The sequence below is a fragment of the Pseudorasbora parva genome, chromosome 22, assembly GCF_024679245.1.
Source record: "Pseudorasbora parva isolate DD20220531a chromosome 22, ASM2467924v1, whole genome shotgun sequence".
Lineage (NCBI taxonomy): Eukaryota > Metazoa > Chordata > Actinopteri > Cypriniformes > Gobionidae > Pseudorasbora > Pseudorasbora parva.
The window spans coordinates 1,749,953-1,766,138 of NC_090193.1; the positions used below are offsets into that span (position 1 = coordinate 1,749,953).

The following is a 16,186-nucleotide window of genomic DNA, read 5'->3' on the forward strand; positions in this document are numbered from 1 at the left end:
ACCTTATTCTAAATAAGACAATATTCTGATTAAGGTGTTTACATGACTTGCTTTTAGAGAACTCCGTTCATGTTCCCGTTTTACATGTGATAGAACATAGATCGATTATGGCACGTCATTACGTCCCCATGCCACGCTACGTTCTCCAACATCCAATCATAGCGTGACTTTGGCAGGTGTGTTCATTTTATGGGCTCAGGAAACCCGCTAACTTCACCTGCAGGTGTCGCTGTTGGACAGTGTTACTTTACATTAAGAAGTATAAAAAACATGCGCTTTTATAATGTTTTATGTACATTTACGTTGATTTATTTTTGTAATATGTATTGTCTCTTTCTGTTTTTTTTTTGAAGAGACACCGCCCCTCTTTCCTCCTTATTGACAGCCTACATTTAGAATAATAGCTTTGATTAATGATGAAAAAAAATGTTTAAATATCGTGACTGTTTGGATTGTTTTTTCCTGCCGTCGAGCCACAGGCGTTCACTGAATGACCCATCTGGTTTGCGATTACTGATACAAACTTATTGTATTTTACTTTTAAAATGAGCATAATTACAAAAAAAAAACAAAAACAAAAAACATATATATATATATATATATATATATATATATATATATATATATATATATATATATATATAGAGAGAGAGAGAGAGAGAGAGAGAGAGAGAGAGAGAGAGAGAGAGAGAGAGAGAGAGAGAGAGAGAGAGAGAGAGAGAGAGAGAGAGAGAGAGAGAGAGAGAGAGAGAGAGAGAGAGAGAGAGAGAGAGAGAGAGAGAGAGAGAGAGAGAGAGAGAGGACGCAGTGTTCAGAATGAACAGTCAAGTAAAACACACACCACCCATAGCAACGACATTTCAGACTGACAGATACGTAAAAGATAAACGGGACTTTTCCACCATTTGTTACTGTTTTGTACACGTTGTTATATTAATTATAATTACAATTCTGTTTTATTGGCCACAATATTATCGATGATTGTTGAGAGGGGCACTTTTGATTAATTTTTAGAAAGGGCAGAGGCTCGAACCCTCAAAGCCTCCCCTCTGCACTCCCCTGTTGTGCGTAACGTTATGTGTCCTGTCACAACATGTGGCGAAATCTCTGACACGACATTAAGTTAGATTAAGGTGTGGACATGTCTGTAATGCTCTCCGATAATGCGACTAAAATAGGCATACTCCACATGTCTTAATCCGATTTATGTTTAGTTAGATTATGACTTTAATCAGATTAAGGTCATTAGAAATCGCTGTCTACATGGTAGCCTCTTAATCAGAGTATTGTCTTAATCAGATTAATATTGGAGTATTGTTGTCCATGTAAACGTAGTCAGTGTCGGCTTATTAGGCATAATCGGCTTAAGAACGTGCATGTAAACGCACCCAGTGTTTCCCAACCACGATCCTGGAGGCACACCAACACTAACTCCTTTATCTGCCACTCCCATTTCAGGTCTTTGAGTCTCCACTAATGAGATGATCATTTGAATCAGGTGTGTTTGATTAGGGACACATCCAGGATCGTAGGTGGGAAACACTGGACTACATTATCAGTGATTATAGTGAGTTGTATGGTACCTGAAAAGACCTGCATGATCCGTTTAATGTGCACTTTTGCATTCCATGGTACCTTCCTTCATGTTGTCCTCACATGCAAACCATGAGACAAAAAAATAATCGCACTATTAAGACTAAATGTTCATGAACTTTAACGAAGGGTTCATGATGAGATGACTCTCTGGATCACCAGCCTGAAATAAAAAAATTAAATAATCATAGTGATAAACTGTTTGGTCTGTCACCTTCAATCAAACTCAGTTTAATTGGTGTGAAATGGCCAAGAATTCAACTCGCGTAAGACAGCGTGGAGAATGAGCTCACTACGTCACGCTCGCCCCGCGAGTCAATGCTAGCTGAAGGACAGCGACTCACAGTGTATCTGACAACAGCGAGCCTCATCTACAAACATACAGCCAACGTTTGGAGTGGTCATCAATACATCTCCTATCCATTAGAACAGAACTCTACAGTAATCTGCACTGAGCCGAGAGGCGACATGTAAAAGCATTTCACAGCACATTATACCTCGGCTTCATTCTACACAAACAGAAGGACTAATGTGACAAAGTGTTACGCAATACGACAGTTTCATCTAGATTTAGATATACTCTTGATACAAATCATGATGTTAAAGTGTGATGTGTTACCTGTTTGTGCAAAAAAAGCAACACTACAAATGTGATAATAGTTTTCTCTCTTTAAAAATAAAGGCAAAGATATTTGTTTCTTCACGTTTCTGTCTGTTGTGCCGGTGATGTCCGAGTCTTGGGTTTAGAAATGTGTCTCCTTCTCTGTGATGGTGGAGATCTTGCCATCCGCCCTCATTTTGGCATCAGCATCATTGATAGCGCAAGGACCCCTGGAGGCGAGGCGTCCCCTCATTATTAGATCTGGGCTGGGTGTGGTCAGCTTCTTGATCCTCTGCAAAATTATAATAAGCAGTCTGAGTGCATTTGTGAAACACTTCATCACAGTTGGACAAAGAGTTGTTGTCCTGTATTTGCAGTTTATACTGTGAAAAGGTTCTTTATTAATATACACTCTCAGAGTGTTTGGCATGGTAATGGATATGACAATGTTAATATGTTTGGTCTCGGCAGAATCGATCTGCGACGCTGCCGTGGCTGTTACTGTTATTACTACTGTTATTGCTGCTGCTGTTGCTGCTATTGCTGCTGCTGTTATTGCTACTGTTATTGCTGCTGCTGTTATTGCTACTGCTGTTATTGCTACTGCTATTGCTGCTGCTGTTCTTGCTACTGCTGTTATTGCTACTGCTGTTATTGCTACTGCTATTGCTGCTGCTGTTATTGCTGCGGCTGTTATTGCTGCGGCTGTTACTGCTGCTGCTGTTATTACTGCTGCTGCTGTTATTGCTGCGGCTGCTATTGCTGCTGCTGTTATTGCTGCTGGTGCTGTTGCTGTTATTGCTGCTGCTGTTATTGCTGCTGCTGTAATTGCTGCTGCTGTTATTACTGCTGCTGCTGTTATTGCTGCTGCTGTTATTACTAATGCTGCTGTTATAACTGCTGCTGTTATTACTGCTGCTGTTATTGCTGCTGCTGTTATTACTAATGCTGCTGTTATTACTGCTGCTGCTGTTATTGCTGATGCTGCTGTTATTACTGCTGCTGCTGTTATTGCTGCTGCTGTTATTACTGCTGCTGCTGTTATTGCTGATGCTATTGCTGCGGCTGCTATTGCTGCTGCTGCTATTGCTGCTGCTGCTATTGCTGCGGCTGTTATTGCTGCGGCTGTTATTGCTGCTGCTGATGTTATTACTGCTGCTGTTATTGCTGCTGCTGATGTTATTACTGCTGCTGTTATCGCTGCTGCTGTTATCGCTGCTGCTGTTATCACTGCTGCTGTTATTACTGCTGCTGTTATTGCAGCTGCTGTTATTGCAGCTGCTGATGTTATTGCTGCTGCTGATGTTACTGCTGCTGTTATTGCTGCCGCTGCTGTTATTGCTGCTGCTGCTGCTGCTGTTGTTGCTGCTGCTGCTGTTGTTATTGCTGCTGTTATTGCTGCTGCTGTTATTGCTGCTGCTGATGTTATTGCTGCTGTTATTGCTGCTGCTGCTGCTGTTATTGCTGCTGCTGTTATTACTGCTGCTGTTATTACTGCTGCTGTTGTTATTGCTGCTGCTGTTGTTATTGCTGCTTCTACTGTTATTGCTGCTGCTGTTATTGCTGCTGCTGTTATTACTGCTGCTGTTATTACTGCTGCTGCTGCTGTTATTACTTCTGCTGTTATTACTTCTGCTGTTATTACTGCTGATGGTATTGCTGCTGATTTTATTGCTGCTGCTTTTATTACTGCTGCTTTTATTACTGCTGCTGTTATTACTGCTGCTGCTGTTATTACTGCTGCTGCTGTTATTACTGCTGCTGTTATTACTTCTGCGGTTATCGCTGCTGCTGTTATTACTGCTGCTGTTTTTGCTGCTGCTGATATTACTTCTGCTGTTATTACTGCTGTTGTTATTATTACTGCTGCTGTTATTGCTGATGCTGCTGTTATTGCTGCTGCTGTTGTCACTGCTGCTGTTATTACTTCTGCTGTTATTGCTGCTGCTATTATTACTGCTGCTGTTATTGCTGCTGCTGTTACTGCTGCTGCTGCGGTTACTGCTGCTGCTGCGGTTACTGCTGCTGCTGTTATTGCTGCTGCTGTCATTGCTACTGCTGTCATTGCTACTGCTGCTGTTAATGCTGCTGTCATTGCTGCTGCTGTCATTGCTGCTGCTGTCATTGCTGCTGCTGTCATTGCTGCTGCTGTCATTGCTGCTGCTGTCATTGCTGCTGCTGTCATTGCTGCTGCTGCTGCTGCTGTTATTGCTGCTGCTGTCATTGCTGCTGCTGTTATTGCTACAGCTGTTATGGCTGCTGCTGTTATGGCTGCTGCTGTTATGGCTGCTGCTGCTGCTGTTATTACTGTTGCTGTTATTGCTGCTGATGTTATTGCTGCGGCTGTTATTGCTGCGGCTGCTATTGCTGCGGCTGCTATTGTTGCTGCTGCTGTTATTTCTGCTGCTGCTGTTATTGCTGCTGCTATTACTGCTGCTATTGCTGCTGCTGTTATTGCTACTGCTGTTACGACTGCTGTTATTGCTGCTGCTACTGTTATTGCTGCTGCTGTTATTACTTCTGCTGTTATTGCTGCTGTCGTTATTGCTGCTGCTGTTAATACTGCTGTCGTTATTGCTGCTGCTGTTATCGCTCTTGCTGCTGCCATTACTGCTGCTACTGTTATTGCTCTTGCTGTTATTGCTGCAGCTATTTTTTTGCTGTTGTTTTTATTGATGCTGCTGTTATTGCTGCTGCTATTGCTGCTATTGTTATTACTGCTGCTGTTATAACTGCTGTTGCTGTTATTACTGCTGCTGTTAATAATGCTGCTGTTATTACTGTTATTGCTGCTGTTATTACTGTTGCTGCTGTTATTGCTGCAGCTGTTATTTCTGCTGCTGTTTTTATTGATGCTGCTGTTATTGCTGCTGCTATCATTGCTGTTGCTATTATTGCTGCTGCTGTTATTACTGATGTTGCTGTTATTGCTGCTACTGTTATTACTGCTGCTGTTATTACTGTTGTTACTGTTATTGCTGCTGCTATTGCTTCTGATGCTATTAATGCTGCGGTTATCACTGTTGTTGCTGTTTTTACTGCTGCTGTTATTGCTGCTGCTGTTATTACTGCTAATGTTATTACTGCTGCTGTTGTTATTACTGCTGCTGTTATTTCTGCTGCTGTTGTTACTGCTGCTGTTGTTACTGCTGCTGTGATTGCTGCTGGTGGTGTTATTGCTGTTGCTGTTATTGCTATTATGGCTACTGCTGTTATTGTTATTGTTGTTGTTGCTGCTGCTGCTGCTACCGTTATTGCTGCTATTGTTATTGTTGTAGGAAAATAGCTAAAGCATAGAAAAATCCCCATTTCCACCATCAGGGCAATACAGTTTGTTTTTCCTTCAACTGCTTACACACTAAAATTTAAACTTTCCCACAATTAGCAAAACTTTACACTCAATGAGCAAAACACCGGCCTAGATTTGCACAACTGTAAGCACATTGTTAGCCTAACACTTTTTGTAAAACATTACACACAGTGATTTGCAAAACACTACTCACACTTGCATGCGTTTGACACAAATGTATCATGATGTCATTTCCTTGCAATTTCAAAGCAAAGGCTTTCAAATGAACACACCCATTAACCAATTGGTTAAACACAGCCAGCAGGTGTGCACACACACTGGTGCTTAATTCTAGACACACCAATCAGGTTTAAGCACTATAAAAAGACAAAGGGTAAGTTCACCATGTCTTCAACAAAAATGGAAGACAATGTCGCAGTAAGAGGAAAGAGGGGGAGCCCGTGGAGGAAGAGGGGTAGAGAGGGGAAGAGAGGGGTAGAGAGTGGTAGAGAGGGGATAAAGGGGTAGGAAGAGGTAGGCCTGGAGTGGGATGTGGCCAAAGAAGACGGGGACCAAATTAATCAGTTGTGATTCGGGGAACCTTGGTGCCCATGGGTTGACATTGAGAGAGGCTGGACAGAGACTTTAGCCCAACCTCAACAGATATAAAACACAAACCTTTGAAAATGCATGAATGAATCGAATGATTTTACAATGGGGAGAGAAATAAATATTTTCATCAGTATGCAGTACTGGTCTTGTGTGTACTGATTAGTCAATATAATCATATACTTTACTCTAACAACATCTCAGAAAAAAAATCAAACCCAGATTATATCTTTAGAAAAGTAGAAATCTTTTACAAGTGTTTAGGATTAAAAACTGCAGTGTGTAACTATTTCAAAAAGATTGAAGTCATATGAAATGTGTGTGTTTCGTATTGTAACAAAATATTGTTTTTAAGCTGTGTATAGTTTTGACAAAAGTGTTCCATTTTGCAAATGATCTGAAGTGTTGTGCTACTTCAGTGTTGGGTTGTGTTAATTTGGGTGTAGTGTTTTGACAAACCGGGCCCTGGTTTCAAAATTGTGCTTAAGCTATTGAAAAAAAAACCTGTAATTAAGAAGCACCAATCAACTAAAGATGTCATGAATCTGCCTGAGAGAGGATGTGTGTGTATATCGTCCTAATGCACGGCGAGGAGGAATGTCTGAGTGCACATAGACTCCCCAAGGATCACCGATTGAGAATAACAGAGATTAATTGAGTCTTGGGCCTTAAAAATATAACCCCTACATCACCACATGTTGTTTGGGAGGGTTACAAGAAAAATCCTCCTCCATCCAGAAAGAATGCTGTGTCAAGAGTGAGACGCTGTAAGATGTAAGACATGAGCGCAATGTTTAAATACATCTCTCTAGTGAATGTTTACATAGAAAAACAATGGAAAGTTAGTGAAGTAGAATGTAAAAACATGTTCTGTGTGACTGGCCCTTTACTTTTTTTTGAAAGATGTTTAGATGTGTTAGTGGGGAAAAAATGTCTGCAGTGTTGTACACTAACCTCATCACACAGCCCTGTATGTTTTCACAATCAATAAGACATGGCACAATGGGGTCACGTCAGGGCAGCGCCCGCGTCACACCCACTCGGTGCCATAAATTCTGCGCTACGCTCACTACATCTCTACACTCTGCAGTGCCAGAACTGCTTTCATCTTCGGCATGTCACGGTACATCAAAATATATGTTTTCCTTCTCAAGTACACGCTGAAAAATACTTTCTACCTCCTACATAAAATTATTGGCAGAAATATGAGAGGTTCAGTCGGGTGAATGAAGAACAGTGAAGGGGGGTAGGAAATGATGACTCATGTCTTCAGTGATGTTTATCAGGGACAAAGAGCCATGCTGAACTGACAGAAGAGCTTGACTTGAAGATAATAATAAACAAAGAAACGTTACAGAGTGTCTGTTTGCACCAAGTACAAATAGGCCGCCTCATTGGCAGAGGCTATTTACACTAACTCCACCCACTGACGTCTGATTGAACCAGATAACATGACAAAAAAACCTGTCTGATAACAGGATGAGTGCTGTGGAGAGTAACGGGTGGAGTTCTAACCCAGGTTCAAATCCACTTTTTACTCGACTCATTCTTCTCCCTTTTCTCATTGCATATTAGTTTGGAGAAGCGTTTAAATTATAGTGCAAATAGAGATAACTAGATTATAATTACAAATAGTGCTGCTCTTAACACCAAGTTTAAATAGAAATATATTCTATTTACACTATGTGAAAATAGTAGTAGCCTATTTTCTATGCAATAAGTGTAAATAGTAGTTAGTTGATATTTATACTTATAAATATTGGCAGATACTATTTGCACCTCAGTGTTGTTGCACATGCACGGTATGCAATAATAATATAGAGTATAAATGATTATATAAATAAATTATGTTTATTAAAATTATTAAATGGACATAAAGCCTTCTCTACCCCTACCCCTAACACTTTCTGATCTGATATGTGATGGAAAAAAGGAGTAGAGCAAGTTTGGCAAAAGGTGGAATCGAACTCGTTTTGATTTGCATCAGAATGTTCTGCCATGTTCAGCCTGGTCTCACTGGAAAACCGTAGCTGTGGCAATGTTTTTGCAAACCTCAAAATACGTACCAATAGGTACATATCGCGACAGTTTCACAGTGAAATGTCCACTGGGTGGCGCTAAAAACGTAGTGTTTTTCTGGAACAGATGTGCGTGAATCTGGTTACGTTGTTTTTCTCAACATACACCCATACTAAACCCTAAACCTACCCGATAGTGTTAACAAAAGCAAATGTGACAAAAATGTCATTTTAGCTGTTTTTTTGAACTCGTCTTTGAGCTCTTTTATCGTGACCTGTTTTTCACGGGATTCGTTCCCGAGCTTTCAGCATTGCAAGTTCAAATCTGTACCAGCTGAGCTATCGAGCTTAATTGGTCAGAAAATCCGAACATATGGAGCTGGTTAAGTGACGCAAACTCCAAAATGTATTCGTTTACAAATCATGGACTATGGTAAAAAAAAAAAAAGAAACTGATAAAAAATGCTGTTTTACTGCCTCTAGTGTTCATTTCACTTCGAAACTGTCGCGATGTCTACCTATTGGTACGTATTTTGTGGTTTGCAAAAACGTTGCCACAGCCACGTTTTGCCAATGACACCAGATTGGCCATATGCCTTACTCTTGCATGTCATGCACCTTCATTTATATAGTGCTTATCTCAATATACTTGCACTTTTGTTACTGTTGACAGTCTAGCTTCTTCCGTGATTTTGTCTGGCCCAACCTGATGTCAGTGGGTGGAGTTATGTCCGGCCCAACCAGATATCAGTGGGTGGAGTTATGCCCGGCCCAACCAGATGTCAGTGGGTGGAGTTATGCCTGGCCCACTCAGATGTCAGTGGGTGGAGTTATGTCTGGCCCAACCAGATGTCAGTGGGCGGAGTTATGTCTGGCCCAACCAGATGTCAGTGGGCGGAGTTATGTCTGGCCCACCCAGATGTCAGTGGGTGGAGTTATGTCTGGCCCAACCAGATGTCAGTGGGCGGAGTTATGTCTGGCCCAACCAGATGTCAGTGGGCAGGGTTATGTCTGGCTCAACCAGATGTCAGTTGGCGGAGTTATGTCTGGCCCAACCAGATGTCAGTGGGTGGAGTTATGTCTGGCCCACCCAGATATCAGTGGGTGGAGTTATGTCTGGCCCAAGCAGATGTCAGTGGGCGGAGTTATGTCCAGCCCAACCAGATGTCGGTGGGCGGAGTTATTTCCGGCCCAACCAGATGTCAGTGGGCGGAGTTATGTCCGGCCCAACCAGATGTAGGTGGGCGGGGTTATGTCCGGCCCAACCTGATGTCAGTGGGCGGAGTTATGTCCGGCCCAACCAGATGTAGGTGGGCGGGGTTATGTCCGGCCCAACCTGATGTCAGTGGGCGGAGTTTTGTCTGGCCCACCCAGATGTCAGTGGGTGGAGTTTTGTCTGGCCCACCCAGATGTCAGTGGGTGGAGTTATGTCTGGCCCAACCAGATGTCAGTGGGCGGAGTTATGTCTGGCCCAACCAGATGTCAGTGGGCAGGGTTATGTCTGGCTCAACCAGATGTCAGTGGGTGGAGTTATGTCTGGCCCAACCAGATGTCAGTGGGCAGGGTTATGTCTGGCCCAACCAGATGTCAGTGGGCGGAGTTATGTCTGGCCCACCCAGATATCAGTGGGTGGAGTTATGTCTGGCCCAAGCAGATGTCAGTGGGCGGAGTTATGTCCAGCCCAACCAGATGTCGGTGGGCGGAGTTATTTCCGGCCCAACCTGATGTCAGTGGGCGGAGTTATGTCCGGCCCAACCTGAAGTCAGTGGGCGGAGTTATGTCTGGCCCAACCTGATGTCAGTGGGCGGAGTTATGTCTGGCCCAACCAGATGTCAGTGGGTGGAGTTATGTCTGGCCCAACCTGATGTCAGTGGGCGGAGTTATGTCTGGCCCAACCAGATGTCAGTGGGTGGAGTTATGTCTGGCCCAACCAGATGTCAGTGGGTGGGGTTATGTCTGGCCCAACCAGATGTCAGTGGGTGGGGTTGTGTCTGGCCCAACCAGATGTCAGTGGATGGGGTCATGTCTGGCCCAACCAGATGTCAGTGGGCGGAGTTATGTCTGGCCCAACCAGATGTCAGTGGGTGGGGTTATGCCTGGCCCAACCAGATGTCAGTGGGTGGAGTTATGTCCGGCCCAACCAGATGTCAGTGGGTGGAGTTATGCCTGGCCCAAATAGATGTCAGTGGGTGGAGTTATGCCTGGCCCAAATAGACACTTAAAATATTCGAAAAGTGGAAATAAAATGCCTGTTTAATAGTGGGAATAAAGGTTTTAATGGATAGGGTCTAGGGTTGGTGTAGGGCCTTAGGGACAGGGACAAGTCATGTCTCAATAAGGCAGCATCCAGTTGTGATTTTAATAAATATAACCATATACACTTAATATGTTGCATACTGTTTTAAAATATGCACTAAGTGTATTTACCACTATTTGCATAAACAGTATGTGCAAAATGTGTAACAGTGCCAATAAATCTTACTTAATCGTAAAAAAAATCCATCTATCGCTAAATGTACTTTGCAAGCAGCCGCTGCTGAAATGTTGTGATGTTAAATGAATAAAGATTTGTCAATTTCTAGGCGACTGAGATAAGCAAATGGAGAATTGGAGAACATGATCATCAGGTTCTCTTCATGTAGCTTCAGTGTCATTAAAGCAAAAGACAAACCAAATATTGAGACAGTCTCACATTTATGGTTATTTTTCCAACTCATTTCTGTTATTCTGATGCTATAATTTGGGATGAAAAAGACATTAGAAATGTGAAATAAAAATATTGTTCACAAGTGGTCTCAGAGATTGACCATGCTGAGCAACCCGAACAAACATTTACATATAACAACAGCTTCACAAAAAAAAAAAAAGGCTTTTACCTCACGGAAAGTTCCTTTCGTTTTCCAGATCTGGAATACGATTCCCAGAGGGATGCAAACCATAGAGGACATGGCCATCATCCAGCCGATCCCATAACCCCAGTTGGGATACGTGTACACATTATTATACTTGAGCGGTTTGTACTTGATCAGGAAGAACAGAAAGATGCCCTGAAAAGACCAAGAGCTTAGATTTATCACTCACACACTGTAAATATCTCCACTCATATCACATCAATTTCAACTCACAGCACAGATGCCGGGTGTGAAGTACTTCCAGCACCATTTGATGAAGAAGATGGGCTTGTAGCCAATCATGTCCTCAATGTTCAAATAAAACCTGTCGCCACCTGAGGATAAATACATTATAATGTCTCTCAGCAAAAAACACACAATGTATTTATATACTACAACTATACAACTTATCTTTAAAGGACACTGCTCTCTGCTTGAAAACATATTTCAGTGATTCTTAACATGCACTGTCTGACTCTTGCCAGCAGGTGGCATTACAGTTACAGAAATCTGATGATACTGTAAACATGGACATGAATAATTCAGACAGAAAAGCATCTCATGTCAGGTTCGGATAGATTACAGCTTGTCTTGCTATATTGTGTGACATAATGTGACTGATTGATATTAACTTTATGGATTTATTATCTCAGGCCTTGTTTCTGTGTGAGCTTGTTCATAAAGATTCATACACATCACTTTTGTTTACTGAAGAATTGATCAAAATGTCAATTCTTAAAAAGTCAGTTTAAGCTATTGACCGATTGGGTCAGAAAAATAAAGTAAAAGGGAAAACAAGATTATTTTTCTGATCGCACTGACATTTTTTTTCTTTCTTATTTTAAGCATAAATCAATTCCTTTTGTTTCCAATTGTTTCCTTGTTCAGTGTTCAGTGTTCAATGTTCAGTTTATAAAGCACATACTAACACAGCAAAAGTTGACCACAGTGCTGTACAAGTGCCAAAGACTACATCATTATAAAATCACATTCAAATTCAATTTCATTGCATCACCATCTTGATATCCTTCTCCAGTAAACGTATCTTGCTTGTTTAGATATTTGTACTGGGAAACAAGACAGAAACACTGCGGAAGAACACGGCTTTCTGTTCACGGCAAAAATCCTCTTCTTACTTCGTTCTTTTTGTCTTGTTTCTAGTCTAAATATCTAACAATTCTTAAATCAAGATGCATTTACTAGATAAATAAAACGATATAAGATATATTTTCTTGTTTTGTTGAAAATAAAATCAAAATGAAGGGATTTTTTTTGTTTAAAACAGGCTAAAATGATCTGCCAATGGGGTGAGAAAAATAATCTTATTTCTGTTTGAAATCTTGTTTCCAGTAAGATTATTTTCTCACTCCAAGTTAATTAATAAATAACTTACTTGTGACTTATTTTAAGAAAAAAACACTTCATTTTGATATTTTTCTAAAGAAAACAAGAAAAAGTATAAAATAAGAATAAAATATGTCATTTTACTTATCTAGTAAATGTATCGTGATTTAAGAATATTTAGATATTTGGACTGGAAACAAGAACAAAATACTAAAGAAGAAGAGCATTTTTTTCAGTGTTTGCAGTGTAACACTTAAAAACCATCACTTGGAAGTTAAAGAGCGACAGCCAGAGAATCGCTAGACTATGCTTAGTAAGGAAGAAGTTCATATTAAGTGATGAATATTGTTATAGTCAGAAATGAAGCAATCTCTTACCATAGATCCATCCAATGCAGATGGACTCAAAGATGGCCACAAACAACAGACACATGCCACTGGCTGCATACGCGTCGAAGAGCTGGAACACGTACATGCCACCCTAACAGAGCAAAGCCAGAGGACACACAGGACACACACACACACACACACACACACACACACACACACACACACACACACACACACACACACACACACACACACACACACACACACACACACACACACACACACACACACACACACACACACACACACACACACACACACACACACACACACACACACACACACACACACACACACACACACACACACACACACACACACACCACAACAGAGCACAGTGGGTGGGCATGATATGTGTTACAGCCTCCATACATCCTCCTGTGTTTATTAGGAGGAATTTTTGGATGTTGCAACATAAACACCATTATGCGCATAAATTAAACAGATACACATAAAAACGTTTGCGCTCAATTGAGGCGGATACATTTTTATCTGATAAGAAGACATGCACATAAACTATGATGGAAACACATTTACTGAACAAATCCCTAAAAGCGCAACAAAAACCTCACACGACTCTGTGATTGGATAACTGGCCTAACCAGTGGACCAATGGCCTTGCAGCATCTCTCTGTGTGGGTGTGTGTGTGTGTGTGTGTGTGGGGGGGGGGGGACTTCAGTGTGTTTAGATCGCAGGAACAGGGTCTAAATGAAGTTCCGGGTAAATATTTCCCCCTCCAAACGGCCCTGCTCGCGAGGTAGTACTTTTTCAAAGTTCAGGAACTTTCAAGGGCGGGACTTGGGCGCTGAGCATGCTGATTGGTTTAGCTCACGCAGCATTTTATTTTATCCGCCATTTTTAAAAGTCTTTTGTGAGGTTCGGTCTACGTTCAGTAAATATCAGTCCTGCTCTCTGTCTGATGGCGCGCGTTCGTCTCAGCCATCTCACGTGCAATGTCCGTAATAGCTGATAATAATATACATTGTCATTTTAAATCTAGCTTTACAAGCTTTCTGAATATGCTGCTCTTTTCTGTCGTTGTTAATTTCCTCTTTAGTAAACCTATACATAACCAGCAAAAGCAGCACAGCTTGAATCTCTTCCATACTCGTTATTCATTTTTTTACAGTCTATTTTTGACCATGTAAACGACCTGACCGATTACTCTTAAGTGTGCGTCCTTACATGACGTGACAGCGCGCGCCGCGCTCGTGTTGACAAGAGAGGAAAGCTCATTTTTCTGAGGGGTAAACTTTCTTTACAACGAATACATTTTTTATTTTTAAAAAAGCTTATATAATACTGTATTAGTCCTGGTGGCCCTTAAGAGTTGCTTTGGCTACAGTTAACACACTCCAGCTGCTGGAGAAAACAGGATGAGTTAAAAAAAAAAAAAAAAAAAAGTAAAAATACAGAATGTTTCCTGTGGTGGGTAGGTTTAGGGGCAGTGTGTGTGTGTGTGTGTGTGTGTGTGTGTGTGTTGCTCTGAGATGACACTCATTTATGATGGAGGGAAAAAAGCCTGATTGAGCAACTTACAGTTTATTACTGATTTTTTGAGCCAGGAAGTGATGATTGTATTTTGAACATGAAGCGCTGCTTTACTTGCAATTTTTTTTTACGTAATATTCCAATTTGTAACATTTTTGGAAAGAGCAAAGTAAGGACATTATATCTAGGATCATTATATCTTCCTCACCGTTTACAACTCAAATGTAGTTACAGTATATTATGCAAATTTAACAGCTGTGGAATTACCAAAATCAACCAATCAGTCTACATTGAATATTTTATTACAAATGTGGATTGTCCTAAAATATTATAACCGTTTCTTGTGGCTCACAGGCATGTTGATTACACTATTTTTCACTAGCTGTTTAACAATATATCACTAGCTGTGTTTCCATCCACCTATCTTTATGCAAATTTGGGGATATCACCTAAACAAATGCTGGATGGAAACAGCAAGACGCATATACAGTAGATTCTAAATATAACCATAAAAACTAAGAGGGAGATCTTTTTTTTTTTATCTGATAAGAAGACATGTTCATGAGAAAGCATTTCCCTTAATGAGCAAAACATTAATATAATGTTGACTTCGCCTTAACAGAGGACACCGAGACAAAACTAGTTTATAATGGCGGGGAAAGAGACAATTTTGTTCTCTTGAACACATGCGATGGAAACTGCTTAATTCACAAATGTTTTATGCAAATAATCCAATATTGCACATGGGATGGAAACTCACATGTTCATGCACATTTTATGGATCAATGCAAGCACTGATATAATATAGAAAATGGCTTTGAACGCATCTTCATCTCCCTCTCATCCTAGTAACAGAGAGTGTTGGGAATTCTTGGGATGGCTTTATTCATGAAACATGAGTGAAGCGTTCACCTGACTGCACATTACTGGTGGAGAGCGTCCTCATGTCTCTGCCTGAACAGACTATTTTTACCCTCACTTCAGCCGTAAATGCAAAGCGCAGTAATATAATATAACATGTCAGCAATACGCCAGGACAAATCTCCTACAAATCATGCTTTCTTACACATTAAAAACAACATCATGGGGCACAGGTTACAGTTTTTTCCCATTGCTTAACATGCTAAAATGACGTACACAGCACAGTTATTTTAACTGACACACAGAGCAAAACCTCCACTCAAGTCTCCGAAAGTCTAAACACATTTTCTGTTTTACACACATTTTGCAATTAAAAATGGCTCTTTTTAAATTCACTGAACATGGTTTTCTGCAGAAGACACAACAATCTGACATAAAGTCACATGTTTGCAAAACACTGCCCTTCAAAATGACACTATATGAGCCGCCTGGCCAAACACCTCACTGCACTTCCATCAGGAATTATCTTCTTATTTAATCTTTTTTCAGTTTACTGTTTTTTGTGAGCATATTTTTGTCCAATGTAAAAATATCTGCTGTGATTATGTTGCACTGACTGGTGAAAATTGCAATGATAAATGTTTCTACAGCATGTTTGTGTATCTAAATATTTCTCCGCATGTAAACAATCTGAAATTTCTACAACTTGAACTTCTTAATATTATACATAATATTTGGCATAGTATTACGGCAAAGCCTTCTAAAGATGAGAGTGCTTTTCATTATGCCCAACAGTGTTTGGGTTAGACAAAAATCTGGTAATATGATTGAAGTGTGTGCCATTTCGTGCAAAAGTGTGATTTTGATAATGCTATATGCAGTTTTGGTCGCAGTGCTTCAGATATTTTGCAGTTTGGGTATGTGGTTTTGTGAATCGTGTTAAGTATTTTCATAAAACCAGCCTAGTTTGCAAAATTGTGTGTGAGCAATTGGAAAAAACGATAACTAAATTAATCCAAGCATGTCAAACCAACATGATGATGTAAAGAGCAAATCAGCTCGTCCTTGACGAACAGAACACCTGGATTTGTCATTATCA

At 40.8% G+C, this 16,186-nt stretch overlaps 1 protein-coding gene across 1 annotated transcript in view; it reads right to left on the reverse strand.

Annotated features, from left to right (window-relative positions):
• Nucleotides 1–764: 764 nt before the first annotated feature.
• Nucleotides 765–16,186, reverse strand: part of slc6a11b (solute carrier family 6 member 11b) — a 45,144-nt gene continuing 29,722 nt past the window's right edge. Inside the window, exons 12-15 of the mRNA XM_067432013.1 lie at nucleotides 12,723–12,825; nucleotides 11,236–11,336; nucleotides 10,987–11,157; nucleotides 765–2,486 (exon numbers count right to left, since the gene is read on the reverse strand). Coding sequence (XP_067288114.1) covers nucleotides 2,337–2,486; nucleotides 10,987–11,157; nucleotides 11,236–11,336; nucleotides 12,723–12,825 — 525 coding nt within the window. The 3' untranslated portion in view covers nucleotides 765–2,336. The remainder of the gene's footprint in view (nucleotides 2,487–10,986; nucleotides 11,158–11,235; nucleotides 11,337–12,722; nucleotides 12,826–16,186) is intronic.